Source organism: Poecilia mexicana, unplaced genomic scaffold (assembly GCF_051168715.1).
Source record: "Poecilia mexicana isolate PSO_F unplaced genomic scaffold, ASM5116871v1 scaffold_15, whole genome shotgun sequence".
NCBI classification, from domain to species: Eukaryota; Metazoa; Chordata; class Actinopteri; order Cyprinodontiformes; family Poeciliidae; genus Poecilia; species Poecilia mexicana.
In genome coordinates this window covers 12,926,684-12,954,328 of record NW_028263384.1, presented here as the reverse complement: position 1 = coordinate 12,954,328, position 27,645 = coordinate 12,926,684, and the positions used below count along the sequence as shown (strand labels likewise).

The window sequence follows — 27,645 nt, the reverse complement described above, 5'->3', positions numbered from 1 at the left end:
TGACAAAACTATTTTTTTTTTAAACTAATACACATACATGGCTTGTTAAACTGTTTTACAACACTGGGTTACAGAAGCACTAAAGCTCCCACCACTTTTAAATGATTTATTTGGCACCATCATGCACACTTTATATAAAGAATAACAGGAGACAGATTTGAAGACAATCTGTTGACTATTTGCAGTCCTAAAATACTGCGAGAATGCGGCAACTGGCTGATTGTTAGCAGCTAACGATGCTAAAGCCACATCAGAGCTTCTTATCACTTCTTAAACAAGTCGCTCTCATGTTCAAAGATTTACTGAGATTTTTCAGCGTTAGGTAGTTCTGTACTGATCAAGGTTTTTTTTTAAAAGCACAATTTGTAATGTGTGAAAGATTTCATTTGTTTTTGAGCACAAAAATAGGAAATCCTCATTTTCCCACAGAGCTAAAATCTTGTCTCGTCTCACTCTTGTGAACCGAATATTCCACATCACCTCATGTCATGATTTGGATGCACTCTCTTACACACCTAGTAACAAATAAGTGTCCAAACAGATCTGCTTATGTAAAGACGTTTATGAATATACATGCATTCACGTGTGTAGAGCTTCGGTGTATCAAATGCGCCCAAATCATAAAGTCAAACAAAACTCGTTGTAGACGTTCCATCTTTTTCTCCCACACTGAACAAAAATGTGATAGATCACTGGGCAGCATCAATCCCTAATGGGGCTCTTAAAATTGGACTCTTAATACATCAAGTATCCACAGTAACCCCTCGACAACTCTATCTTCCTCACGTCTTAACGCAGCCCTGCAGTCCTCAGGGCACCCAGGAAAATTAACCATTTAATAGCAATAAATAACAGAGTCTGACTCAAGGGGACCTCAAATCACTCTTTCCTTTCAGACACTTGCACACAAAACAAGGAGCAGCCACATATGTCGGCTTACCAGCAAACAGTCCAGTCAAATCAGGGTGACAGAGAAGGGACGCCGTCTGTGACTGAGGTTGATTTCTCAGTCACGTTCCAGTTAAACATAAAAGACATTTTTTGTTTCATATAATCCGAGATGCTGCAATCTTTATGAATGAGCTGCCTTAAATGTCACTTGAGAATCAGCAACAAATTCACAGCAAGAGCAAAAGTTAGTTGAGTTTAAAAAAGGGCATGTTTAATTGCACTTCAGTCCAAAATTTAGATCATAAAATATTTGTATTCAACCAAGAAACTTGTTTCTAATTGTAAATTATCTATAAATTACTTGTATATGTGTAAAACATCTATTTATGTTTAGCGGAGGGCCTAAGTGACAGAAATATATAATGAAAATATATCTTAAATCTCATGATTGTCACACTTCTCCTGTAAATTCAGTGAATACATCTGTATGTAATCACAAAAACTCACAGTGATTACCTCATTCACTAACCATGTCATAGACTAAATTTATTGATTAAGTAAAGAAACAAGACAAATTGACACAAAGATTAAATCTAAGGTCGGGGAAATTCTGAAAGGAATTGAGAATAAATGTTCAGATTATCTTTATCTGATCAAAAGTTTAACTTCTTCAAGTTGTCTTTCTTTCAGATGTGAACTTCACTTTCTAGTCTTCTTCGATCTTCTCCTTTTAACAAAACTCCGAGGCTTTCAAGGATCATACCTATTTTCACTAATGCATGTACAAATGTGGCAAACTGTGTAATCTTATGCATGTATATCCTCCACTTTCCAAAGTACTTTTTATCCACTACTTTGTGCCGCTAAAGACTATAAAACAATTTGATGTTTGTAGCTGTAATGTCGCAACGTGTTGGAAAGCCCATTTCACACCGACAGGAACGTCACAAGAAACAGTGAAGGTTTCTTCATGGGATACGAGGTTCAAACTTCCACATTTCAGACTGAAACTTCTACTAATCTACAACCACTGAAACTAGAGCTGAGCCAGGATTTTGTGTTTAATAATATAGCTTTTTTTTTTCCTCCACTCATCAGATATCCAGGTTAATATATTTCCTGCCAGTAAAACACCAGTTGCAGTAAAAGATCTTTACTTGTATTTCTGTTTGACATTGTACATTCGGCGCTGGATTTCATATTAGTCCAAGATGTAGCATTGATTACTTGAAAATCCCAAGCACAAATCACATCCAACGCCCGGCGCCCTGCAAACAGGATAGAGCCGCCTGTACGCGCTCATGGATAGGGGACAGTTACTGACCAATTGATTCGATCTGAAGGAGGGGGCATTCGTTTTCCCCACAGCGGAAAAGACCTTGACTGTAAGTCTGGCAATCACTCCACCATCTTACCTCCAACTACAACTGCCTCTAATACCCAACTGTGTCCTCAATCTCCACTCCAATGGGCCCTAGTATGCAACTGTTCCGTCAGCGGCGTTATGTATTCGGCTTTCTATTTCACTTTAATAGGGGAGAAATTGCCAACATATTCTTTTACAGCCCCCTGGTACCATTAGAAAGCCACCTGTCATTTGGATTATTTATGAAAAACTATTTCATGCTTACTTACATTTGCTGCTTATTTTCCCCCAGTGTGACCTGCAGGAGATTTAGTTCCATTTTGAAAGCCTTAAAGCCAATTCTTTATGTCTGCAGGTCAGCCTTCTCAATTGAGTTGAGATTGAAATACTAGTGTGTAGTGGGGAAAAGTATGGCAAGAGGAAACCAATAGTCTTTTAGTGTGTAGGTGGGGGCTGTAGTAAAAAGGAAGAAAGGGAAAGGGGGAATAGTGAAAGAGGTGAAACAACAGAGGGGTGAAAGAAGGTGATTTCAGGTGGATATGGAACGGGAGACGAGGCAGCTGCAGAAATACGAGGCAATGCAAATGTAGCAGTAAAAGTGGAAGAATGAATGGCACACAAACATCCGGCTGCTCCTGAGCTGCAACGGTAACAAGGGCTAGAAAAAAGAAAAAAAGAAGAAAAAAAAAATCAAAAAACTGAGTCAGCGAGTTGGCTTTGAAAGTAAAAACAGAGAGAGAACATAAACCAAAAGTGGTCTTAAATCTGCAAGCTTTTATATTTCATCCAAAAACATGTCAAAACCCTTCCCATGCTCGGTGTTTCACAAGGACAACAATGATAAAATTAGCTGCTAGGTTTTCCCCTCAGTGTTTAAAAGCACTTGGAGTTACATTTATGTCTGTTCAAAACTGCTGGAAATATTTTTATTATTATTTTAAGATATGATGTTCATCAAAATAAAGTCAAAATCTCCTTGAAACATTCCAAATGTATAAGAGATTTTCTGTCCCGGCCAGAAAATCTCAAGTAATCCAGGCACAAAAAAACTGACACATGTATGATGAGAAAAAAATAAAAGTACATTTTTGTTTTTTTCTCATCCCACTTTTTAAAAGAACTTAAAATTATATTAAAAAAAAACTTTCTTGTATGATTTGACTTTGATGGCACACGTTTCTTGAACTAATGTACAATTATCTTGGTTAGAAATATATTTAAATACTTGAATAATAGCAACATTTGTGCCTCTAATTTAGCATTATATGAAGAGGAAAGGCAGCTATTCACATGACATTAGAAAATATCATTAAGCCTCATGCTAACATCATATCCAGACTGCAGATCCGCCATCTTTGGTCTAATGTGTCACGCTAACAAATGCAACCATGAAGATCAGCAGAATAGGACACATTTATTCAAAGTTTGGAAATCATCATTGAAATCATCAGAAACATTAAATTTAGCATCTGTTCCTGTTTAAAGATAAAATTAGCATCAGTTTTCAGCACATTATGATCTGTAATCAGACATATTCAACCTAGCAACCAAATCATCTTAAAAATAAAAAAAAAACTTAAATGAGTTCCTAAATAGTAAGTATTTGACATTTTGATAGTTTGAATGACTTGATGGAAATGGGATTTAAGTAAATATTTGAAATTCAATAATGACATTTGTAAAAAAAACAAACAGCGTGCGACTATTCAGTGACTGAGTGAGCATAAGTGAAGTCTTATGTGAAATTATATGTATTAATCATTTTTTGCGAATATACATACATACATATATATATATATATATATATTATATATATATATATATATATATATATATATATATATATATATATATATATATATATATATATATATATATATATACACTTTTTTTTCGTTTTCTCAGTACTAGGGATTTCATGTAGCATAGCACACAGTGAATAGAAAATCTCTTTAAAAAGTATATCTTTGATTCTTGAGCAAAACAAATCAAATTAACGGGTCGTTTATTTCATGCTTACTTTGTCCTCTGATTCTGGATTGACCGGCCTGCACTCATAATCTCAAAATATGTAAGATGGATTCAACGGGAAACTCGCGCACACATGCCCCTGATTGAGGCTTGGCTCAGGTTTTATACAGTGACCTTAATAAAGTGTGGCGTGGCCACACAGGTTTGTCACTGTCACAGGTAAATGATGTAATTAATGAGGGTGTAGCAGAGAGGATGGGAGCTGGAGTGTTTTGCTCTTAAACACCTCTCCAGCTGACTGGGTTTGGGGAGGCCCAGCTGGACAGAGCCAGCAGATCGATGCGGGGGTCAGGGGTCAGTCAACCCTCCTATTATGGCCAAGGTAGCTCCCATCATCATCTGGCTAACGATGCCCGCAGGAGAGCCGGAAAAAAGGAGGAACTGCAGGGAGAGGACTCAGATTTAGAGGCTTAAATCTGCATCGACTCTGAAGATGTTTAACTTCTGAAGGGATGTTTCCCATCTTTATTCTAAAAACTGGTTTTGAGCGAAAATGATAAAATATGCCACATTGTTAAACTGCAAAACACTTTTTGTGTCTCTTTTTAACAAATGCAACCTCCGTGGGCTTGTTTTTTTTTTTTTTTTTTCAGTTAAGGTGATTTATTTTGTGAAAAGAAAAAAAAAACAGCAATCATCATCATTGCCAGCAATCATTCCCAAACGAAGACAAGTCTTTGTAGGAAGTTCATGGGGATTATTTGTCAAAGGTTTTTTTTACCAGTTCACTTGAATATAATTTCTCTTAATTAACTTTTTAATTTAATTTAACTTGATTTTATTTTATTCTTTAGCCAGGACTGCTTTGAAACTGCACGAGTGGAAATGTGTCCTCAAAAAAGCTAAAGTCCAATTGGGACTGACAGTTTCAGACTAATTAATTTTATCACTTAAACAGATTCATCTGAGTCCAAGCTGATCATTTAAAAAACCCTCAAACTCCTTAGGACTCTGACTTTTAAAATTATATATATATATATATATATATATATATATATATATATATATATATATATATATATATATATATATATATATATATATATATATATATATATATATTTGCAGGTCCTCCCCTGAACACAGTTTTGTTCTTGATGGTGATGCATTATTAAAATTACAGCAGAGGAACATGGGAAATCGTTCCTGGCCAGATAGCATTAGATCAATATTCTCAAAGAGCAAAGAGCCCATTAATCTAAAACTTCCTTCACATTAGATGCATTTACCAACACAGACCACTAACTCTTCAGTCAGAAGAGTTAGCCACCTCAACAAATCAAACCTCAGTTTTTTTTCCCTAAGATCCTTGTTTTCCTCACAACCATGAACTTTTCATGTCATACCAAAAAATGTTAAACATTGTAATTGTTTCAAAAGAATTGTAGATTGCTTTAAATGACAACTTAATATCTGAAACATACTGTAAAATAATAATAACTCAAAATAAAGATAGAATACACATCAATTATTGATCAAATTTGACTAAAACATATGAGAAGAAAATATAAAATGAACATGCTGCTACGATTTTATGGTGTAGGTGAATATCTAGAGGCTAATCATTTTTTAAGGGCAAATGTACATTTTTAAAATAATTAATCATTTCATAATTGAACACCAGATTTGACGTTCACCTTATATAAGCCTACGCGCGTCGCCTATTTAGCTTCACAAAATGTCAAATTCACTTCAGTGTCAAATTATAGCACATTTGGTTTGTTAGACAATAAAGACAAAAAGACACCATCTTTTAGTCCTGGACAGAAAAATAGAAAACAAATAAAAGTTTTATTTTATTTAGAGATATTGTGGAACTTTTTGATCGACAAAACCCCATTGCTCAATAGATCTGCAGCTTGACGTATTTTACCAGAAATTATCTTCCTTGTCAAATTAAAGCACCTTTACTGTGCAAGTCCTTAAGAAAATATATTACATTATTTTAAGAAAACCAATGTTCTATCCCTGCTTTACAAAAAATATTCACATAAATAGAATAAAAAGTGCATTAAGTGTTTTTCTGTCCTCATAGAAGAATCACACTAAGTTCTACTTGTGCTTTTTAAAAATGAACTGCATTACACGACAGATAAATATACGTGATTTCAAAATAATTTAAAAAACTTTTTTTTTTGCTCACTTCCAAAACTAAATCTATTTATGTTTAAACTCAACTATTTTGAAATACTACTCTGACTGCAACGCAGTTTGACATACACATCATCACATATTACTCCATGGTGTTTAAGGATGTGCTAGTGGATGCGCTATATATTATCTTCCAATAGACAGGCTGATCCATTACCAGCCTTCTCACGGCACAAGTGTAATGCTCGTATTAGGGCAACTGTGCGTTCAGAGGTATCATTCGGGACAATGAGCTATGGCCAGAAAGTGACAAGGCAGAAAAATGTCCCCACTTTTCCGGCTGTACAAATGACGTTTGGCCACGATAACTCACGACCGGACACTTCATTTCAAGTTGGGAGCCAGCCGGCCAGTCACAAGCTATTATACCATCTTCTTTATTTGTGGGCCGTGGTTTTGGTAGTGGGAGCCATCAAATAAATACTGCTAAAATGCCACTTCACTCAAAAATATTGGCCAATTCTTTCTTGGCCGTGGCTGGGGCCTGGATAGCGACCTGTTTCTGATGGCATAAACCTCCGAGAGTCAGGTGGTCGAGCGGCCGGCATTCATCACTCCATGAAACTGCCACGAGCCGCCGCTTGGGTACATATGCAAGTGAATGCGGCTGCCGCTGGTTTGCTTGGAGCGATGCTAAGAGCTTAATAGTCAAATGAATTGATTACCAATAAATCACGGGGGAATTGCTTGCTTAGAGGAATAATCACTCATTGATGAAGATGAAACGGCTGCGAATAGATTTCAAGAATGACAATTTTTGAGGAGTAATAGTATAATTTGTCACTTGTGACAGTCGCTTTGATTGTTCCTGATATTTCTGCCTGTTGGGAATATTGGAAAGAATCTCGCTGGTTTGTTGCAGCCAGTCTGGTGTGTGCGTGCATGTGTGTGTGTGTGTGTATGTGTGTGTGTAGCTGAGTGGTACTTCAATATGAATGTGGGGCAGTGATACCCTGCTTAGACTTCCTAATGTGACAGCAGCTTTACTGCGCGTCGCTTCATAAAATCCCACCATATCTGTTCACCCCTGTTATTAAATGAGCATTTAGCGCACCGCTGTCTGTGAATGTGTGACACAGAGACAAAGATGATGTGTGAATAACCTCATTTGTTTTGTGCGCGAGTGAAGTAATGACAGTAGGGCAGAACAAGATCAGCATGGAAACTAGGTTGAGGCCAGAAAAAAAATGTGAAGGATTGCAATCAAACAACTTAAACCTACAGAACTTAGTGTAGTGTGTATTTATATTCAATCCCTTTTACCCCAATAACCCCAAATAAAATCCAGTGCAACCAACTCCCTTCAGAATAACATGGTGATACCATAGGAAATTACTTTAAAAATTAGTCAGGTTTAAGACAGGTTCAGGTCATAAAATATAATCTCAGATTGCAAAAAGTTTGGTACACCTGTAAACCTGAACCTAACATGGAGATCAGAGAAGCAGCCAAAAGGCCTATGGGAACTCTGGAGGAGCTGCAGAGATCCCATCAGCCATTAGTGGAAGACTTAATAAATCTGGCCTGTATGAAAGAATGACCTGGAAAAAGCCATTGTTGAAAGAAAGCGTGTTCGGTGACTGTAAGAAACCTTGAAAGGGACATGCAGACATGTGGATCAAAACTTGACGTTTTGGCCTTTTTGGCTTTGACCACACTAACCCCTAAAGGCCGATCCTGGGACAAAACCTGTACGAGGACACAAAAGACTTCAGACTGTAGTTCAACTCCCAGCAGGGCAACAGAATCCCAATAAAATACACTGAAATGAGAAAATGACGCATTTAAAGTCTATAAATACAATCCACCGTAGGCCAATAAGATGTCTCGCCGTCCACCGAGTTGACACATCTATCAAATGATAAAACCTTCATCTTCGCAGGAAAGATTAAGTTCAGCTGGGAAATAGTAGAACCTTTCCTATGAGCCATGCAGGAAATTAATCAAGGAAATGGGGTTTTGGTGCACCTATATCACATCTAATCTATCCTTTGTCCACATGTAGCCGCCTCCAAGCCCCACCAATCGAGAGCGACACGCTGGTTTTATGAAAAGCCACTTGTTCTCTGCATAATTGGGGGGTCTGACTGTTGAGTTAAATGGGAGGCGGAGGAGGAGGGAGGGCCAAGTCTTGTTTGCCCATGTAAAGTGTGATCCAGATAATAGCATTCTCATCAAAGGCGGCAATTACATTCATTACACCGGAGCAAGGCGCGCCTGCAAGGAAATTAAGTGGTGAGAGGAAAGAAAAGCTTAATATATACCTCCTTTATCCTATCCACCCCACCTCTCAGTTCTTTTTCAAATTCTCCACGTGGAGCAGGAGACCTCAAGAAAAGAAACAGTCTCAGTCAAAGGAGAATAAATCTCCAAGCCTCCCCTTCACCCTTCTGCTTCCAAGAGGCTCCTGTCTGCTGTTACTATGGCTGCACTTGTCTGGGATTAAAAAGCTTTTCCAGGAGGGTGATCTCCGAGACAGCTTTCTACGCAAGCATAACAAATGGCACGGAGTCTCACAAAACTGCTAAAGACCTTCTTTAAATTAAATTCTAATTTCTTTCAGGGAAAGGAGGAGTAAATTAATTGTCCAGTGTAGTGTTAAACAACAAGAGGCCTTTAAATCAAGTGATTAAGGGGAGAAGGAAATCTTGCCAGAAAGGCCTTTTAAATGCGAATCGGAGCAAGTGGATAACACTGCCAGCCTCTCAAAGACAGGTGTTGTCCCTGGGTTGGTTCTGCATCGTATATTGTAATAATAATAATAATAATAATAATAATAATAATACACATATTAATTTGTTGAAATAATGTCGGCGTGCCAACGTTTTATTGCTAGGAGCAGGTTTTAGGAGGACTTCCCTCTGCATTAATCTGCGACAACACGTTTTGGGGACCCAAAGTAGATTTTTTTTTTTTTTTTAAAAAGCAGGACTGTGCAGTGAAGCCGTTGTAGCACTATTACCTTGCAGGCAAGAAGGTTCTGGGCTTGAATCCTGGCCATGGTTCTCCTGGGGATCCATCCTCCTACAAACTATAAACATAACTTTCAGGTTAAGTGTTCTCTCTAAGCTGCCCTTATAGGCATGAGTCCACATGTGTCCATATGTGTTTTATGGGTTTTCCAACAAAATCTACAAGCCAATGTTGCTGTGATATGTTTTAACCTAAGAGGACATGGGAGATGAATTTACATACATTTACACAACATACAAAACTCTTTCAGGGCACAAATGAGATATGATGGTTTTTTTTACCTCTCTTTTTTGTGAAAGAGCATCTAGTACCCCCAAGAGGAAGACGCCCTGGGTTTGGAGCCATAGCGTTCAAAAACCTCCACTTTTTGCACATGTGAGCCTTGTAAGGGCATGACACCAAACCTGGTTTGAGTCCAATGACCCAAATCAAGCCTATTCCTTTAAAAAAAAAAATCCACATTACTGTGTAACCGACTGATTTATGAAACTGTTTTAAATGTATAACCTTTTGAAAACTTTTTAGTAACTCCAAAGGCATCTTTCATGTGGGAAAAAAAACACATACCTGTACTGCAAAGAGTCACATACTGGATGCAATAAGAGTATAACCTGCTACCAGTCTCATTAGCAGAGCAGCTGCCCTTTAGCGGAACAGCTTAATGTATCTGGAATTGAACAAGTCATGAATGCAAAATTAAGTTTGACCCAATGCTCCCCTTTAGTATTTTTAGGCGCAATAAATCATTCCTTTAGTCAAGAGGCCACAATGATTTGAAACCTCTGGAGATTCGCAGTTTTAAATGCGACCGAAGATTAGTGGCTCAATAATTTCTACGGCAGGATTTTTTTAAAAACAAAACTATTGAAACAAATTAGACCACTGCAATGGGAAAGTGTGCTCTTTTGTCTTCTCGTGCCCACAAATCACCATGGCTGCTTGTAAATTATTCAGGAGGTTCAGGCCTCGGTAGAAACCTGAGCATAATTAAAATGCAATAAAATAACATTAGCGAGGACAGGCTGTTGGAGGGTGATGTAACTGGCTCTTCTCGTGGCCGAGGTTCACCGGATAAGGTCGACTGTCCTTTGGTTCCGCAGGTGCAAGAACCTTCCAGAATCTTGGCAATGATGAGACGTTCAAGACACAGCCTTAATTAGTGTAATCTCAGTTTATGCGCCATAACATCCCGGATGTGCTGGCTTCTCAAAGTGTTAATTCAAGCAGAGTGAGCGAAGCCATTTTCACCTTTGGTGCGTGTGCGCCATCTGGTGTCCAAATTCTTTACTGTACCAGAAAGCGTGGAGAGCTACTTGAACTTACCAAAGAATTGCTCAAATGGTAAAAATCCTACTCATTTTACATAAGAATGACCTACTGTAAAGATCAGATGGTAGTCAGGTAGATGCACCTAAAAATGAACTCTAAATGAACAGCTCAAATTGCAAAGTAAAGATGCCAGCAGGTTTTCATTACTGCTGTGACATGCATGCTCTGACGGTAGCAGTTGTTGAGGAGTAAAAGGATACAGTAGTCTCCATCTAATTGGCCGTTTATCATCTTCTCCTCGGTGGTTTTCCTACAAGTTTGACACAAATGGGGCAACATGATCTTCGGTGTGCACTTAACTTGTTAATTATTGATTGTGATCAAATTTGAATGAATCTGTCAGTGGCCTCTGGACGTATTGCTATTGCCGTGCCTCATTTGACACTTGAGTATAATTACAAACTGTACATCTGAAAGTGTGTCATGTCTTATGGTATGTGGATGACAGGCTATTGGTTAATTTCATCAGCTGGTGACAAGAGATGGGTGCTTCCACTTCTCTGTGAAAAATGACACCGAAGGTAATGAACAGAGGATAAGGATCAGGAAATAATTACCTGTGTATATATTTCAATATAAAGAGGACACTTAACTGACAGACTTAAGCAGAACGGTGCATAATTTTGCATATTAGTTGATCTTTTACACAGTTTGTCCTATCACAACTACAATCTTTGATGTATTTTAGTGAGACATGGTGAGACTTTCGGTGATAGAGCACAAAAAACTAGATGAAAGATTTTAAGGGATAAATGTTTTACTCTTTTTATCCAAGTCTGAAATCTGAAAAGTGTGCCATCCCCTGTTTAATTAAACACCTATTAGTATTATCCAGTAGAACCAAATGCTTTTAGACATAACCTTAATCTGTAACTACTTCACCTGGGAGTAATTTAATCTTGGTTGTTCTGTGAAGTTTTCTGATGCTTTTTACAGAATATTAGTGAATGTCAAGTGCAAACCATCAATGAATGCAGAACTCTTTCTCGGTTGTCTTTCATCTTATAGAACACCTTGGTGATTGCATGGTGATACCACATCCAGTTTAATTGACAAACTCATTCTGTGGTTATTTTCATATCAGTTTGAACAGTCCAATGTTTGGATGATGTACAAACTATTTAAAATGTATAACCAAGCACATTCCTCTCTCAGTAAAAGCAAAATCACTGGTTAAAAGGGAAAGAGATGTGTAAACATGGACCTAAGGTTGCCAAAGGAGGGCAGCAGACTGAGTAAGAGAGATGTCTCCTCTGTCTAAGGCCTTATTTCTTAAATCAAGGCCAATTTCTGCCTCAAGTGGAAGTTTCAAGTTTCTTGGTGTCCTGCTCACAAGTGAAGGTGGGGCAGAGCAGAAAATAAACAGATGGGCTGTGGGTTGGAGCCATGCCCTCAGTAATGTGGATGCTGCTTTGATTAGTTGCCATGAATAAAGATCTGAGCCAAAAGACTCTTGATTTACATGGTCTCCGGCAGAAGCAGCAGAAATTATCTTCATTCGTCTTAGGGTAAGTGGACTTGGCCTTAGACTTGAGTAGAGGAACACTGTTATCCAAGGAGAGTTAGGGAGTAGAGCCCCTGCTCCACCCCATCAAAAAAAAAGAGTCGGTTTGGTGAACGTAGAACCACAACTTTCTTGGGATGATCTATTTCTTCTGGCCAGGGAACACACTGATCTCACAGTGAGCTGTAGAGTGTTGTTGAGTAGAGGGCTGTATGTCCCTTTAGGTAAGCAGAAGACAATCGTTGGTGCTGAGCAACTGCAACAACGCCACTTTACCTTCAAAGAAGAAAATGATCTATGCTATCAAAAAATATGTGACATGACACTTGACACAATGGGATTGTAGAGTATAACTTTACCAGGGAAAGGGTCTGACATTCCCAAGCAAATTTTATGTTGCATTTTTTTCAACATCTTTAGAGCAACTAAGTCAAAAAGGGGTGACTCACACATCCTTCGCCAGTTTCCTCTCTGACAAACTCTTTACAGCGTTTCCATTTCCCATGAGCAAGTTTAGCCGTTCACTGTTTTCCAATCAGTTATGGTTTCTGTGTCTATTTCCCTAAAATTTCTTAATAAACTTAGTCAATGGAAGTGTAAATCTTCCTCAATGAAAATTTGATCAGCCCATGAATGTTTTAAGCACAAACATCAAGCACAGAGTCTCCTTCAACAAAAATGGACTCAAAAATTGACTCTTAAAATCACACTTGTCTTAACACTTGTTAAGACAAATGTGCTCTTTTTACTCTAAGGGAGGAAGTTATGACTAAGAAAGACATGTTCAGTTGATCTTTTTATCTTTGTAAGATAAATTACAAAGCTTTTGTAATTTATCTTATTTTAATACTGGGAACAAATTACACACATATGAACTCGGATTACCTAATTCGGTGACTTTTGCTGTCATTTGGTTGTGCTGGACTTTATTTTGGGAGTCTCATACTAAGGGTCATGAGTGCAAGCATGCCACACATTTTACGTGTAAAAACATCTGTGCTTACCTACCAGAGAAAGTTATTAATTGTTACGTGATAAAATGTAAAAATATATATAATAAATAAAAACAGAAATAATGATAAATAAGAAGAAGAATAAAAGTTCAAATTTATTTGAAAATATTTCTTTCTCTATATATGACATTTTCTACCATTTGTGAGATAACTTGCATCAATTTCAGAAAAACATGAAAGCGGCCTGAGAAAAAAAACTAGAGTAGATTGAATTTGCAGATTCTTAAAAATTTGAAATAAAAATTTAAAACATTTATTTTAATTATAACATTTAATTTTTAACTATTAATGAAGTGTTAAAGACTAAGACTTTAAAGTTCCCGAACAAATAAATGAGAATGTCTTGATTTCATATGGCAATTAAGTTTAAACAATTCTGACCAAATTAAAAATGTTTTTATAGTATTAATACAGTAATTTTAAAGATCTTTTTCATCTCTTGCTTTTTAATGCTATCCTGGTGGACCTTTTTACTGCGTGCAAGAAAAGCATAAGAGACAAAATCAGTTGCTGACAAAATAAAAATAAATAAAATCAAAAATAAAATTTGCTGCCGCTACATTCCCGGTGGGAACCTTTGTTTAGGTGTTGCAGTTTTAGGGGACGGTTTTTAATGGAGCAACATGGACTTTAACTGGTTAATTGTTTTGATTTAGCCCGCTAGCTTCCCTGGGAAATACTTGCTGTTGTTCTCATAATTGTGACCGTTGTAAGTGATTTTAGCATACTGGAACATTCTCCCTGATGTAAACTCTTGTACCTTTGTCTGATTTTCGGTGGAGTCTTTAAAAAAAGATGTTTTTCACTAACGGAGCTAACGTTAGCTGGCCGGCTAACACGGTTTTGGTAACAAACATGACGATGACGGTGATGCTAACGATGATGAGGAGGAGCTGCGTGTAGAAAACACCGACCAGACATTGGATCGCGCCGATTTCCTGCTTGTCAATCATTGTTCTCCAGGGTTTTTCTGTCTTTGTGTCTGGCTAGCCAGTAAACGGGACTTAACACCAATTTTTTTATTATTATTATTTTTAAAGATATCATCCGGCTGTTTTTATCTTTGGAGGTTGGTATGCTGTACAGTTCAACTAGATAACATTAAATACACTGACAAATGTGGAGATTATAAAACATAGCGTTTTACATGTACCTGCCCAGATCTTTTTGTCTTTTCTTATTTTTTTTTAATCGCTTCAATGTTCCCGTTGTCCTCATTGATAAGTGTCCATATATGTGATGTTGTTAATATGTGATGTTGTTAAGCAGTGACTTGAACCTCCGTCACTTTCTTCCGATGGGGGAGGAAAAGCCGGACACGCTGGACTTTGTGAAGGATTTCCAGGAGTATCTCAGCCAGCAGACTCAACATGTCAACATGATATCAGGCTCTGTGAGCGGGGTCAAGGAGGTGGACGAGCTGCCAGCAGGTGACGTGTTTCTCATGTGTTTACTGTTGTTCTGTCTTGTAGCTTTATGAATGTCCCCAGCAATCTGCAGGAATATGCTTGGTAGTTTCAGTATTAATGTGTATAAATATTGATCACCGTTTTACGGTGGCTCAGAAGGTTCAGCAAAATTCCAAAGCAACATAGCAACAGCAAAAACCCACAAAGGAATTTATGCTAAAACAGAAGATATGAAAAACATGCTAGCATAACTTCACCGTTGTGGCTTTTACATTTTGTAAAACCTTCTAGGCCACCATACAATTTAGTCAACATAGTGTATCAACAAACAACTGTATGTTTTACATATTACTCCCAAGACATACTGAGTATTATTTATTTTTATTTGATTTATTTATTTCAAACATGACAGTATGTCTTGGTTCTGTTTAAGTGGTTATTTAATTTCCCTTTGGGATTAATAAAATATTTTTGAATTTGATTTTATCATGCATTTCTGCGTGTAAGTACAGTGCCTCAAATAAAGTATTTGTATCCTTTTAACGTTTTCAAATCTCGCCATGTTACAGCCAGAAACTTCAATGCATTTTAGAGTGCTTTAATGCTAAGCACCCTCACACAGTAGTGTGAAGAGCAATTCAGTTTAATTAATTTCTGAGATACTTTTTAAATTCCACATGGAAATTAAATATCACGGTGATGTTAAGGAGTTTTTTCTTTTTAAATTAAATAAAATGTGAGCGTCTACTTATATTCAGCCCCCTTTTCTTTGAAACCACTAAACAAAATGCAGTGCAATCAATTGCCTTTAGGATTTGCAGGTTTTAATCAACTGGTAAACCCATGTTTTAAATATAAAAAGAGTGCAACGGTATCCACGAACACATAACAAACAAAAAGATTTGTATGTTGCTTCATTTGGTTTTTGTGCAACACATTTTGGTCACAGAATGCAGCCAGAATGGCCTGGACCATCCTTCGGTGGACATATCCCTGGAGGACAGCTCAGGGATCCTGGTTGATGGTTTCGAGAGGACCTACGATGGCAAACTCAAGTGCCGCTACTGCAACTATGCCACGAGAGGAACAGCCCGACTCATTGAACACATCCGCATTCACACAGGTATGTTTTCAGAGATCATTCCACAAATCACAGTGACTTATGTGACATGAAAATATTTGCAAACAAATGTTGGTCAAATTTTTTTTTTCTGACAAACAGGAGAGAAGCCTCACCGCTGCCACCTGTGCCCATTTGCCTCCGCCTATGAGCGCCACCTGGAAGCTCACATGCGCTCTCACACGGGCGAGAAGCCTTACAAGTGTGAGCTCTGCTCGTTCCGCTGCAGCGACCGCAGCAACCTGTCGCACCATCGCCGCAGACGGCACAAACTCCTGCCAATGAAAGGTGCTCGCTCCCTGACCCATAAGAAGATGCTGAGTGTCCTGCAGAAGAAGGCCAGCTCTCTGGCCTACGGTCGACGTCTCCTCATCAACTTCAGCCCTCCGTCGATGGTGGTGCACAAAGCTGACGGGGCCAACGACTTCTCCCACGAGTTGCCCCACTTGCGCCAAGAAACCTTTGACAACCAGAGCCGGGCGGCGGAGGACGGGCTCTCCTCTGACCCAAACCACCACCACCACCATGAGATGGTGATGGATAACCCTCTGAACCAGCTGTCCACCCTTGCAGGCCAGCTGGCCAGCCTTCCCTCAGAAGCCCAGGCCCAGACCCAGCCTCCCATGTCTCCAGGAGCCGAGTCCGTAGTGGACGAAAAGCCCTTCCTCATCCAGCAGCCGCACCCCGCCACCGCCCCTGTTGCCGTCACTGCCAGCATGACTCGCGCCGCTTCCTCTTCCCCGATCACCCCGGAGCCCCGCGCCCCTCCGCACAGTAACTGCAGTCCCACGGGCGGACCGTGCAGCGAGCACAGCGGGCGCACCAGCACCCCGAGCATATCCAACAGCCAGCCCAGCACCCCGGCCCCGGGCCAGTCCGCCCCCGTTCAGGACCCCCACGTGCTGCATCACTGCCAACACTGTGACATCTACTTCCCCGACAACATCCTCTACACCATCCACATGGGGTGCCACGGCTACGAGAACCCATTCCAGTGCAACATCTGCGGCCACAAGTGCAAGAGCAAGTACGACTTTGCCTGCCACTTCGCCCGGGGGCAGCACAAGTGATCACAGAATGGGGGTGGAAAAAAAAAAACTCTTGAGAACTCTTTTAGCACACCGCTTGTTTTTACTTACTAGGAATTTTATTTATTGGTCTTTCACTTGGCCTGTATGTAGCATAGGCTTTTAAAGTTATACTTGCACAGGGCATCGTTGGTATTCAGAACATTATTTTTTAGGCATAGCTAAAGGTGCCCCGTTCTAGTGTGTTACAAAGGAATAATCAGTGTTTTTGACATCTCAAGAATTTATTTGCGGTGGTGGTGGTAGAAGTCACATTTATTCTGGATCCTTTTCCTATGTGGTTTATTTATTTGGAATGCACTGGATTTGACTCAAACTTGCATATGTGGATGCGTTTTAGCAAATAGCAATCTCCTAAATATTCAATCAGTTTTCTGTGTTGAATTTTAAACGTACAAAGTTTTAATTGATTTGTGAACAGAAAATTACATCAAGTTGAAAGTCACCGGTGCTTACTGGAGCAACATGAGTTTTCCAGCTCGTATTTTTAAATTTGCACTCGACACCTTTTCCTTTGGGGGAAAAACTCAGTGCCCATCAGAGGTTTACATGCACTCAGCTTCGTATGAATGTCTTTGGTTTTGGGTGTTTAATGATTCATTTGAACTCTTCTCCAAAATGGATTTATTATACAACACAAAACTTTAGTGAACCTCAGAAAGACAAATTGGGTGCACACTGTTACATTTACTGTGGTCAAATTATATATACAGTCTCATATATAAACACACTCCAAATAATATGTATTTGCATTGCTCATTGCTACTTTTTTGTAGCTATCAACAAACTTTCTGTTCTGGCTGAAAGTCTTGTTTGTGTCAGGATTGGTTGTTTTCATTTTTTGGTTTTCTGGTTTAAATGCTGCTTTAAAAGATTGTCCACAGATTTAGAGTCGAGGTCTTGCTTTTGGATATCTATCCAGAAGGAACATGTTTTATAAATCCTGGAACCATTTTTTTTTATAGAATATTTAAGATAGTCATAATGTTGAAAAAGACAAAAAAACAGTTTTGTCAAAATTTTAAGCGTCTGAGCTAAGTGAGCATAACTAATGGCTCCTCTCCCAAACAGTTTAAAATTTGCTTAAAGATAATTGAACTTTTGTACTTTAGAACGAAAACTGTCAATTTTTCAGCCAGGATTGGGCCTAAAGAAAGCACGGCCATGATTGCAAGAAGTGCATCAACTTGCCGCAGCATATGCATCTAATTTTGACATTATGTGGATTAGAAAACACTACAGTACACTAAAACTTTTTTTTTTCTAAATTACTGTCGTTTTGTAATCATTCCACCTTGGGGGAAAAAAAAACTGTTCAGCTAAACCATTAACTGCCTTAAAAACAGTTTGAGGTGTCTGCCTTGTGTTTAGTGCTCGTAAACATCTGACTTGGTACTGAACAAATCAGGCGATCCGGTTTTTATATTTTTACATCTTTGACAACACCATAAAAATAAAGTCTCAACACACCCAAAGTTACTTCTACTTATTCCTCAGATATTTACAGTTGGCCTTATCGAAGCCGTGTTGAAATTATTTCTGTGCTCGGTGCGTTACTACGATTTCTTTGCAGTGCCTGACGTTGTCATCTTTTTTTTTTGTGTGTGTCAAAATTTTGAGACGACTGTCATTTTAAAAATACTATTTCCTGTTCTTGTTATAGCAGCTAGACCCAGAACCTTATGGATAACAGGAAAGCTGGTTGTTGAGGGTTGATTGTGGTTGCCGTGATTGTATTTCTCAACATTTTACTGGCCAAAATTTCTTCTCCATGAATGCTGCTAACTAACCTAAGAGTTCATGCCAGCTCTGTCTGGAACAAGAAAGTGGCATCAAGCAGTGAAACCTGGCCAGCGTTTGGTCAGGAAGTGTTTTAAAGTTCCTCCATCATGATGGCGTGGTTAACGTGTTTCTTTTAAGTCGTCTTGTCCGAATTTAATATATATATTTTTTACATCATCATGTCACCGTCTGACTTTTTTGACATTGTATGAAGTCATTTTGTAACAAGTGTCTCCGTATTTAAATCCAAAATCAAACTTGTGTCTCATATGAACACTGTTTCAGGATTGCCACGTAGCACGATCTAGCCTTTGGTAGTTCTCGATGAAATCTTTCATTAAATATAAGTATCCCAGTGCTTTTTACTTTGAATATTTATTGAGTATTGGATAGGTGTTCCATGTCAATAAAAATAAAAATGAAAAATAAAAAAAAAAGCTTAACTGTGTTGGCTGTAAGACTTCAGCAAGGTTGTCTTTTGTCTCGGGTACTGTTGTCTGTTGCTTACCAACACACATAGAGGGTGGAGTTGCTGTTTTTAGAAACACCACCTTGTTATTGTTCCTAAATTTAATGGAGACATTCAGTAAAAGGCTGCCTTATGTTCTCCGTCTGTCGTAGATTCATGAATGTTAAACTTCTGACCATCACCGTCTCCCTGAGCTGAGATGGCAGAAGAGTTTCTTGTGATATGGATTACTAATTTATAAGTAAAGTGTTTTCTAACTGACTTGAACTTTGCCTCGTTTTTTTTGTTTTTGTTTTTCTTTTTGGTGGGCAGGGTTTTTCAAATTTTTGTCTTTTTCCAGAATGGGGGCTAAAAGTGTGTTTTGACAAATGAGGGATGTTTACTGTAAGGGTGTTGGAAGTGAGGGTCTGACCGGTTGTCAAATCTTGGGTTCAGGAGGAACGGCGCATCAGATTCACTTTATTCATATTGCACTTTTCAAGATTAAAATCAGAAAATCATGGCCCAATAATTAAGATTTGCGCATCAAAACAAGTCAATGAAGGTTCCAGCATCTTATCAGGATTCCTCCTGAGTGTCTTCTTTTGGAGCTTTAGTTTGGGAACTTTCCACTAAGAGGAGACCTTGCAGCAGGCCCACAACTCTACATCTTTTCTGACCTAGATTTGACCTTAAATTTGGCCAGAACGAGCAGGAAAGGGAATATCTGGGTTCCTGTTGTAGTTTTTACCCCAGCAAATCAAACTTGGATAAAGGAAACATGATGGATGTCACTTTTTTTTTTTTTTTACTGGAAAAAAATCACTTTAGTTGAGAGCTTGACTCAATGAGGCGCACAGCTTGTCTTTCAATAATGCATTTAATCAGATAATGAGGGACAAAGGAAAGAAAGGTTCAGTAGAATCTAGCATTTCATTTAAAGGGATACAGGTTTGATTGGATGACGTTTCCGCAGAAACGGCTTAAGCCTCGTTCTGCTCTTCAGGCTCTTTCTTCTCTTCTTCAGATTCTGCCAAACAGAAAAATGCTCAACCTTAATTTTTCTCATGAAGTCACAACATTTCTTTGGGCTTCTGTTCGCATTCAAGGCACTGTATGGAATAAATTGAGATACATTCTTACTTTTGAGCTGAATGGGACCCATGACCAGAGTTTGGCTCTCGTGTTTGGGCTCCAGCTCCCTGGCCCTACGTCTGCTGCATCCGCGGCGGCAGCGGGAGTTGCTCTCCGAGGCGGGGCAGATCAGGACCTTGCACTGGAGGTACACAGAGTCTGTGCCTCGCAGGAACACGAAGGCCTTGAATGTAAAACGGGCTCTGTACGAGCTGCCAGAAGATAAGGGGCGGTACGTGCTGTCAACAGAACACCTGGAAGTAAAAACAGGAAAAAAAAAGCTATTTTTAGCAAAAAAAGAAAAAAAACAAAAAACAAGGAGGAAAAAGGCAGCTCTGGTGAGCTGCATTTTCTTGTTTTACCCATTTTGCACTAAGTAATAAGGTCTGGTTTCGAAATCGAAGGGCGTTGGGGCGGCCACGCAGGTGTCCAGGAAGAGGACAAGGTTACTGTCATGCCTACTCATGTCCACTTGAACATACAAGTCCTGGTTGAGGGCAACCTCATACGGGACATCAGTCACCTGAAAGGAAGAAAGCGAAATATCAGCATCGTACCATTTCCAACAGAGACTTTCCACGGCCCCAATCTCCATGATCAAACAATACCTTATAGTAGAAGCTGCTGGACGTGTAGAAAGCCATGCTGGTGTTGTATCGCCCCGTACCAGCGATGCTGCTGTTACCCCCGTTACTCCCAACAAACGTGATCTGGGAGACAGAATCCGGCTCCATGGTGCAGTTGACGTTCATCTTCAGGTAAGACTGACGCACAATCTCTCCTTGCGACGAGGGAAATCCGCGGATGTTGTTGGTGAACACAATTCTGCCGCTGTTGAGCTGTTCGTCAAGGAAGGTTTTCAGACATGAGAATCTGCATGCGGTTCTCGAGAGTTGGCGAACTTTAAAGAATAATGCTGGAAAATGTTTAAATGGTATTCATATTTTTTGAGAATGGGGCGAGATGCTCACGTGTTTGACGGTTCCACAAGAGGTGAGGGGGAAACTGAAGATGACCTCGTAGCTGGAAATCTGTGGCTTGCAGGACGGATCGTCCACGTACAAATTGTGGGCGTCGTAGCCCAGAGAGTTCAGGTAGGCTCTGTTGATAACGATGTTCATGTAGTCTGAGGAGCAGTCAACACGACCTGAAGGAGAATAATGTTCAATATTTAATAAACAAATAGATAATTGTGCCCTACAGCTTGACCAGTTCGGCAATTGCCTCATGTAGAATTTACAACCGAGTGATAAAGACATGAAAACCCAGGCGTACCTGAGCTGGGTTTCAGAGAGCTCATGAACTCAGCTCTGAATCCCCGGCCGACCACAGACATGTCCGAGTGGAAGACCACTGTCATGTAGTTGGAGGTGGAGTAGAAATTGCTCAGACTGGTGTTGCACACTTTCCCCAAAAATGGTGAATAAGTGTACGGTCCGTCGTAGACTGAAATGTAGTCACAGCTGCAACAGTTCTCCAATCTGTTTGTGGAAGCGGCAGGAAAATGTTAACACTTTTTGAAAAAGGATTTGTAGAAATGTAGAAATTTAAAAGCAAATCCTACAGTACTTTCCATTCTCATAATGTGACTAGATTTGACTGTTTCTACTCACTGCAGGTAAGAAAATGCCAAGAAGATCCTTTGGTCGTATGCAGCTCTGAGCTGCCACACACAGTAGGAGTTGTCGTAGTAGTAGTCGGGGTGGTTGGGGCTTGAAATGGTACCAGAACCAAACAGGGAGCCTCCGCATGGCCCTGATACAGGAGGAAAAGATCTCATTTAAGTTTTTTTATAAATGTATTATAATTTTACAATTGCCTTGACTTAGCATTATTTAAATAAACTGTATTAAATTTATACATATATATATATATATATATATATATATATATATATATATACACATACATATATAGCTAAAGATTACCTCCAGAAACAAGTTCTATTATTGTGTTCAACGTGTCTCTCTTTAAAATAGATCTACAGAAAACAAATGTTTTACCTGAGGTGGGACTTTCAGTGGTCCAGTCACAGTAAGCTGCATAAATCAAAAAATATATATTTTTTTTGTTCATATATTGCACAACAAACTAACTGTAATCAAAGCATGTCTAAATATGGATGCAGATCCAGGTGATGTTGGCAAATTTGTGCTTACAGTAGTAGTCATGGCAGCAGTTTCCATTCCACTGACATGAGTATTGGCAGGAGCAGCTTCCCAGGTAGCTGCCACAGTAGTTTTCACATGACTGTTGAGCTGCCACACAAAGGAGGGTTAAGATATTTCAATAATCAATGGAAAAGTAGACAGTTATCCTCAACTTTGTCTTTAGCAATGGGGGAAAATGCATCCACGTTTGCAGTTATTATCTGACAAATGGTGAAAAAGTTCAAGGGGTATAAATACTTTTTAAAGGAACAGTAGAGGTGTTTGTTTGCTAATCTTTGTCATGTTTATTTGCTGTAATCTTTACAATATTGAAACAAATGTATTTATTTTCTTCTATTAAAGCCTCTGATGATGTTGTCTTACATGTGGTGGGATAGGTGGTTGTGTTGGAGGATCCACAGTATGCTGCAAGAAAAAGAAAAAAAAAATGCACAAACTTTTTGCAGCAGTGTTTATAACAAGCTTTTATGAGCACTATCAACTAACAATTTATTAAGGTTACACTCACAGTAGTAGTCATGGCAGCAGTTTCCATTCCACTCACAGGAACTGTAGCAGGAGCAGCTTCCCATGTGCCATCCACAGTTGTACCGACAAGAAGGTTGAGCTGTTGAACAGGTAAAAGAGAAAGTAAGCAAGTAATCCACAAATGTATCTGCAAGGCTCTTCCAACAGTCATCCACAACTTTGTCTTTTTCTATGCTATGCAATTGAAATAAAATACATCCAAGTTTGCAGTTGTAATGTGACAAAATGTAAAGAAAAGTTAAAGGGGTATAAATACTTTTCAAACGAAATATGCTTAGCTTGTTTTTGTCTTGTCCATTCATTGTAATCTTAAATAAATCTGTTAAATTTTGTTAAAGGCTCTGATGATGCTGTCTTACATGTGGTGGGATAGATGGTGGTATAGAGGTATCCACAGTATGCTGCAAGAGAAAGAAAAAAATTGCACAAACTTTTTGTAGCAGTGTTTATACTTTTATAAGGACTATCATCTGACAAAGTATTGAGGTTGCACTCACAGTAGTAGTCATCGCAGCAGTTTCCATTCCACTGACAGGAACTGGAGCAGGAGCAGCTTCCCATGTGCCGTCCACAGTTGTACCGACAAGAAGGTTGAGCTGTTGAACAGGTCAGAGAGGAAGTAAGCAAGTAATTCACAAATGTTGTATCTGCAAGTTTCTTCCAACCTTCGGTGGATGCGTTATCGTACAAAAATATTCACGTCTTCAACCTTTTACACAAATCGTTCCAGCGGTATAAATACTTTTAAAAAGAGCAGCAGATGCGTGCTTTGCTAATCTTTGCCATGTTCATTTGTTGTAATCTTTTAAAAAATTGAAACAAATGTATTAATTTTCTTCTGTTAAAGGCTCTAATGATGTAATTGAGCGATTATATAATGAGGTTGGCCGCAGTCTTACATGAGGTGGGCTCGGGATAGGTGGTTGTGGTGAAGGATCCACAGTATGCTGCAAGAGAAAGAAAAGAAATGCACAAACTTTTTGCAGCAGTGTTTATAACAAGCTTTTATGAGCACCATCAACTAACAACCTGATGAGGTTACACTTACAGTAGTAGTCATTGCAGCAGTTTCCATTCCACTCACAGGAACTGGAGCAGGAGCAGCTTCCCATGTTGTACCCACAGTTGTATAGACAAGAAGGTTGATCTGTCAAACAGGTAAAAGAGAAAGTAAACAAGTAATTCACAAATGTTGTATCTGCAAGGCTCTTCCAACCTTTGGGGATGCAGTATCCTACAAAAATGTTCACATCTTCAACTTTTGCAACATTATTTTCATGTTAAACCCACAAAAATGTATTGGTTTAATTATAATTTTGGGGAAAGATAAATATTAACTTTCAATTTGTTTAACAAAAAGGAAAATCCATTTTTATTTGAACCTTTTTGGTAAACATCTTTTAGAAGTGCAGTCACATCTGAAGTTCTCTGTACATGTAGAGGCTCGAATGACTTGGTGAGTTTATCATTTTGCAACTATTGTAACTATATTTAAAAACAGGGTAACATGTTCTTGTTTGCATGTTGTCCAGGAAAGTGAAAGGATGCATTTAATTTTTTTTTTATTAGATATCCTCAACTTTGTCTTTTTCTATACTATGCAACTGAAAAAAAAATACATTCATGTTTGCATTTGTAATGTGACAAAATGTAAAGAAAGGTAAAAGGGGTATAAATACTTTTCAAAGGAACTATCCTTTGCTTGTTTTTGTCTTGACAATCATTGTAATCTTTAAAAAAGGGTTAAATTCTATTAAAGGCTCTGATGATGATGTCTTACATGTGGCGGGATTGTGGGTGGTATAGATGTATCCACAGTATGCTGCAAGAAAAAGAAAAGAAATGCACAAACTTTTTGCAGCAGTGTTTATAACAAGCTTTTATGAGCACCATCAACTAACAACCTGTTGAGGTTGCACTCACAGTGGTAGTCATGGCAGCAGTTTCCATTCCACTGACAGGAACTGGAGCAGGAGCAGCTTCCCAGGTTGTACCCACAGTTGTATCGACAAGAAGGTTGAGCTGTTGAACAGGTCAAAGAGAAAGTAAGCAAGTAATTCACAAATGTTGTATCTGCAAGGCTCTTCCAACCTTTGGTGGTTGCAGTATCCTACAAAAATGTTCACATCTTCAACTTTTGCAACATTATTTTCATGTTAAGCCCACAAAAATGTATTGGTTTAATTATAATTTTGGGGAAAGATAAATATTAACTTTCAATTTGTTTAACAAAAAGGAAAATCCATTTGTATTTCAACCTGTTTGGTAAACATCTTTTAGAAGTGCAGTCACATCTGCAGTTCTCTGTACATGTAGAGGCTTGAATATTTTGGTGAGTTTATCGTTTTGCAACTATCGTAACTATATTTAAAAACAGGGTAACATGTCCTTATATGCATGTTGTCCAGGAAAGTGAAAGGATGCATTTAATTTTTATTTTATTAGATATCAACAACTTTGTCTTTTTCTATGCTATGCAATAGAAAAAAAAATACATAAATGTTTGTGTTTGTAATGTGACAAAATGTAAAGAAAAGTAAAAGGGGTATAACTACTTTTCAAAGGAACTATCCTTTGCTTGTTTTTGTCTTGACAATCATTGTAATCTTTAAAAAAAGTGTTAAATTCTATTAAAGGCTCTGATGATGATGTCTTACTTGTGGTGGGATAGATGGTGGTATAGAGGTATCCACAGTATGCTGCAAGAAAAAGAAAAAAATTGCACAAACTTTTTGTAGCAGTGTTTATACTTTTATAAGGACTATCATCTAACAAAGTATTGAGGTTACACTCACAGTAGTAGTCATCGCAGCAGTTTCCATCCCACTGACAGGAACTGGAGCAGGAGCAGCTTCCCATGTGCCGTCCACAGTTGTACCGACAAGAAGGTTGAGCTGTTGAACAGATCAGAGAGGAAGTAAGCAAGTAATTCACAAATGTTGTATCTGCAAGTTTCTTCCAACCTTCGGTGGATGCGTTATCGTACAAAAATATTCACGTCTTCAACTTTTGCAACATTATTTTCATGTCTTCAACCTTTTACACAAATCGTTCAAGGGGTATAAATACTTTTTAAAAAACCAGCAGATGCGTGCTATGCTAATCTTTGCCATGTTCATTTGTTTTAATCTTTAAAAAACATTGAAGCAAATGTATTAATTTTCTTCTGTTAAAGGCTCTAATGATGTAATTGAGCAATGATATAATGAGGTTGGAAGCAGTCTTACATGAGGTGGGCTCGGGATAGGTGGTTGAGGTGAAGGATCCACAGTATGCTGCAAGAGAAAGAAAAGAAATGCACAAACTTTTTGCAGCAGTGTTTATAACAAGCTTTTATGAGCACCATCAACTAACAACCTGTTGAGGTTACACTTACAGTAGAAGTCATCGCAGCAGTTTCCATTCCAATCACAGGAACTGGAGCAGGAGCAGCTTCCCATGTTGTACCCACAGTTGTATTGACAAGAAGGTTGAGCTGTTGAGCAGGTCAGAGAGAAAGTAAACAAGTAATTCACAAATGTTGTATCTGCAAGGCTCTTCCAACCTTTGGTGGATGCAGTATCCTACAAAAATGTTCACATCTTCAACTTTTGCAACATTATTTTTATGTTAAACCCACAAAAATGTATTGGTTTAATTATAATTTTGGGGAAATATAAATATTAACTTTCAATTTGTTTAACAAAAAGGAAAATCCATTTTTATTCCAACCTGTTTGGTAAACATCTTTTAGAAGTGCAGTCACATCTGCAGTTCTCTGTACATGTAGAGGCTCAAATGACTTGGTGAGTTTATCGTTTGGCAACTATTGTAACTATATTTAAAAACAGGGTAACATGTTCTTGTTTGGACGTTGTCCAGGAAAGTGAAAGGATGCATTTAATTTTTATTTTGTGAAAAATAAACAGTCATCCACAACTTTGTCTTTTTCTATGCTGTGCAATCGAAATTAAATACATCCAAGTTTGCAGTTGTAAATGTAAATGTAAAGAAAAGTTAAATATGCTTAGCTTGTTTTTGTCTTGTCCATTCATTGTAACCTTTAAAAATAATAATAATAATTTTGTTAAAGGCTCTGATGATGATGTTGTCTTACATGTGATGGGATAGGTGGTGGAAAAGAGGTATCCACAGTATGCTGCAAGAAAACAAATGCACAAACATTTTGCAGCAGTGTTTATAACAAGCTTTTATGAGCACTATCAACTAACAACCTGTTGAGGTTACACTTACAGTGGTAGTCATGGCAGCAGTTTCCATTCCACTGACAGGAATAGTCACAGGAGCAGCTTCCCAGGTCCCACCAACACTTGTCTCGACAAGAAGGTTGATCTGAGAGAGAAATGTTAAAACTAAGGTTTGGATAAACTCCTCACTAATCAAAAAAGACAAAACTGTCACTTCATATCATAAACACTGTATGAAAGAGATAACATCTATACAGAGATTGTTTTGTCTTTACAAAACAATCTCTGTATAGATGTTATCTCTATTATATAGAGATAACATCTCTATTATACTAAACTAACACTTAGTGTTAGTTTAGAATTAACACTAAGTCACAAATTAGGATTATGGAGTAATCTGGTACAAGGACACCACACAGTGGGACGGCAGAAGCTGGAATCAAACAGACAATTTTTCATCCAACAACTGCCCATCCAGCTGTTACTTTAATAAAACACCAGTAGGACATTAAGTAACTTG

The 27,645-nt window shown here is 38.4% G+C and overlaps 2 protein-coding genes across 5 annotated transcripts; one reads left to right on the top strand and one right to left on the bottom strand.

The window, feature by feature from the left end:
- The first annotated feature begins 13,868 nt into the window (after positions 1–13,868).
- On the top strand, positions 13,869–19,393 carry ikzf5 (IKAROS family zinc finger 5). Of its 4 annotated transcripts, none has more exons than XM_014968056.2 (4): positions 13,869–13,967; positions 14,528–14,688; positions 15,617–15,790; positions 15,890–19,393. In XM_014968056.2, the coding sequence occupies exons 2-4, from the start codon at positions 14,556–14,558 to the stop codon at positions 16,855–16,857; spliced, it is 1,275 nt and encodes a 424-aa protein (XP_014823542.1). In that variant the 5' UTR covers positions 13,869–13,967; positions 14,528–14,555; the 3' UTR covers positions 16,858–19,393. The 4 variants fall into 4 exon arrangements, with proteins under 4 accessions (XP_014823542.1, XP_014823549.1, XP_014823527.1 ...); XM_014968063.2 differs by having other exon boundaries at positions 14,525–14,688; XM_014968041.2 differs by having other exon boundaries at positions 13,869–14,327.
- Positions 19,394–19,966: 573 nt separating this feature from the next.
- Positions 19,967–26,378, bottom strand: LOC106903946 (CUB and zona pellucida-like domain-containing protein 1). The gene is made up of 21 exons (XM_088013443.1): positions 26,315–26,378; positions 26,166–26,213; positions 25,734–25,832; positions 25,596–25,637; positions 24,862–24,960; positions 24,719–24,760; positions 23,987–24,085; positions 23,838–23,885; positions 23,436–23,534; positions 23,298–23,339; positions 22,919–23,017; positions 22,774–22,815; positions 22,399–22,497; positions 22,243–22,278; positions 21,853–21,994; positions 21,515–21,720; positions 21,211–21,386; positions 20,848–21,078; positions 20,602–20,762; positions 20,249–20,493; positions 19,967–20,135 (listed from the first exon to the last, which is right to left on the bottom strand). The coding sequence occupies exons 1-21, from the start codon at positions 26,376–26,378 to the stop codon at positions 20,089–20,091; spliced, it is 2,166 nt and encodes a 721-aa protein (XP_087869569.1). The 3' UTR covers positions 19,967–20,088.
- Between the last annotated feature and the right edge of the window lie 1,267 nt (positions 26,379–27,645).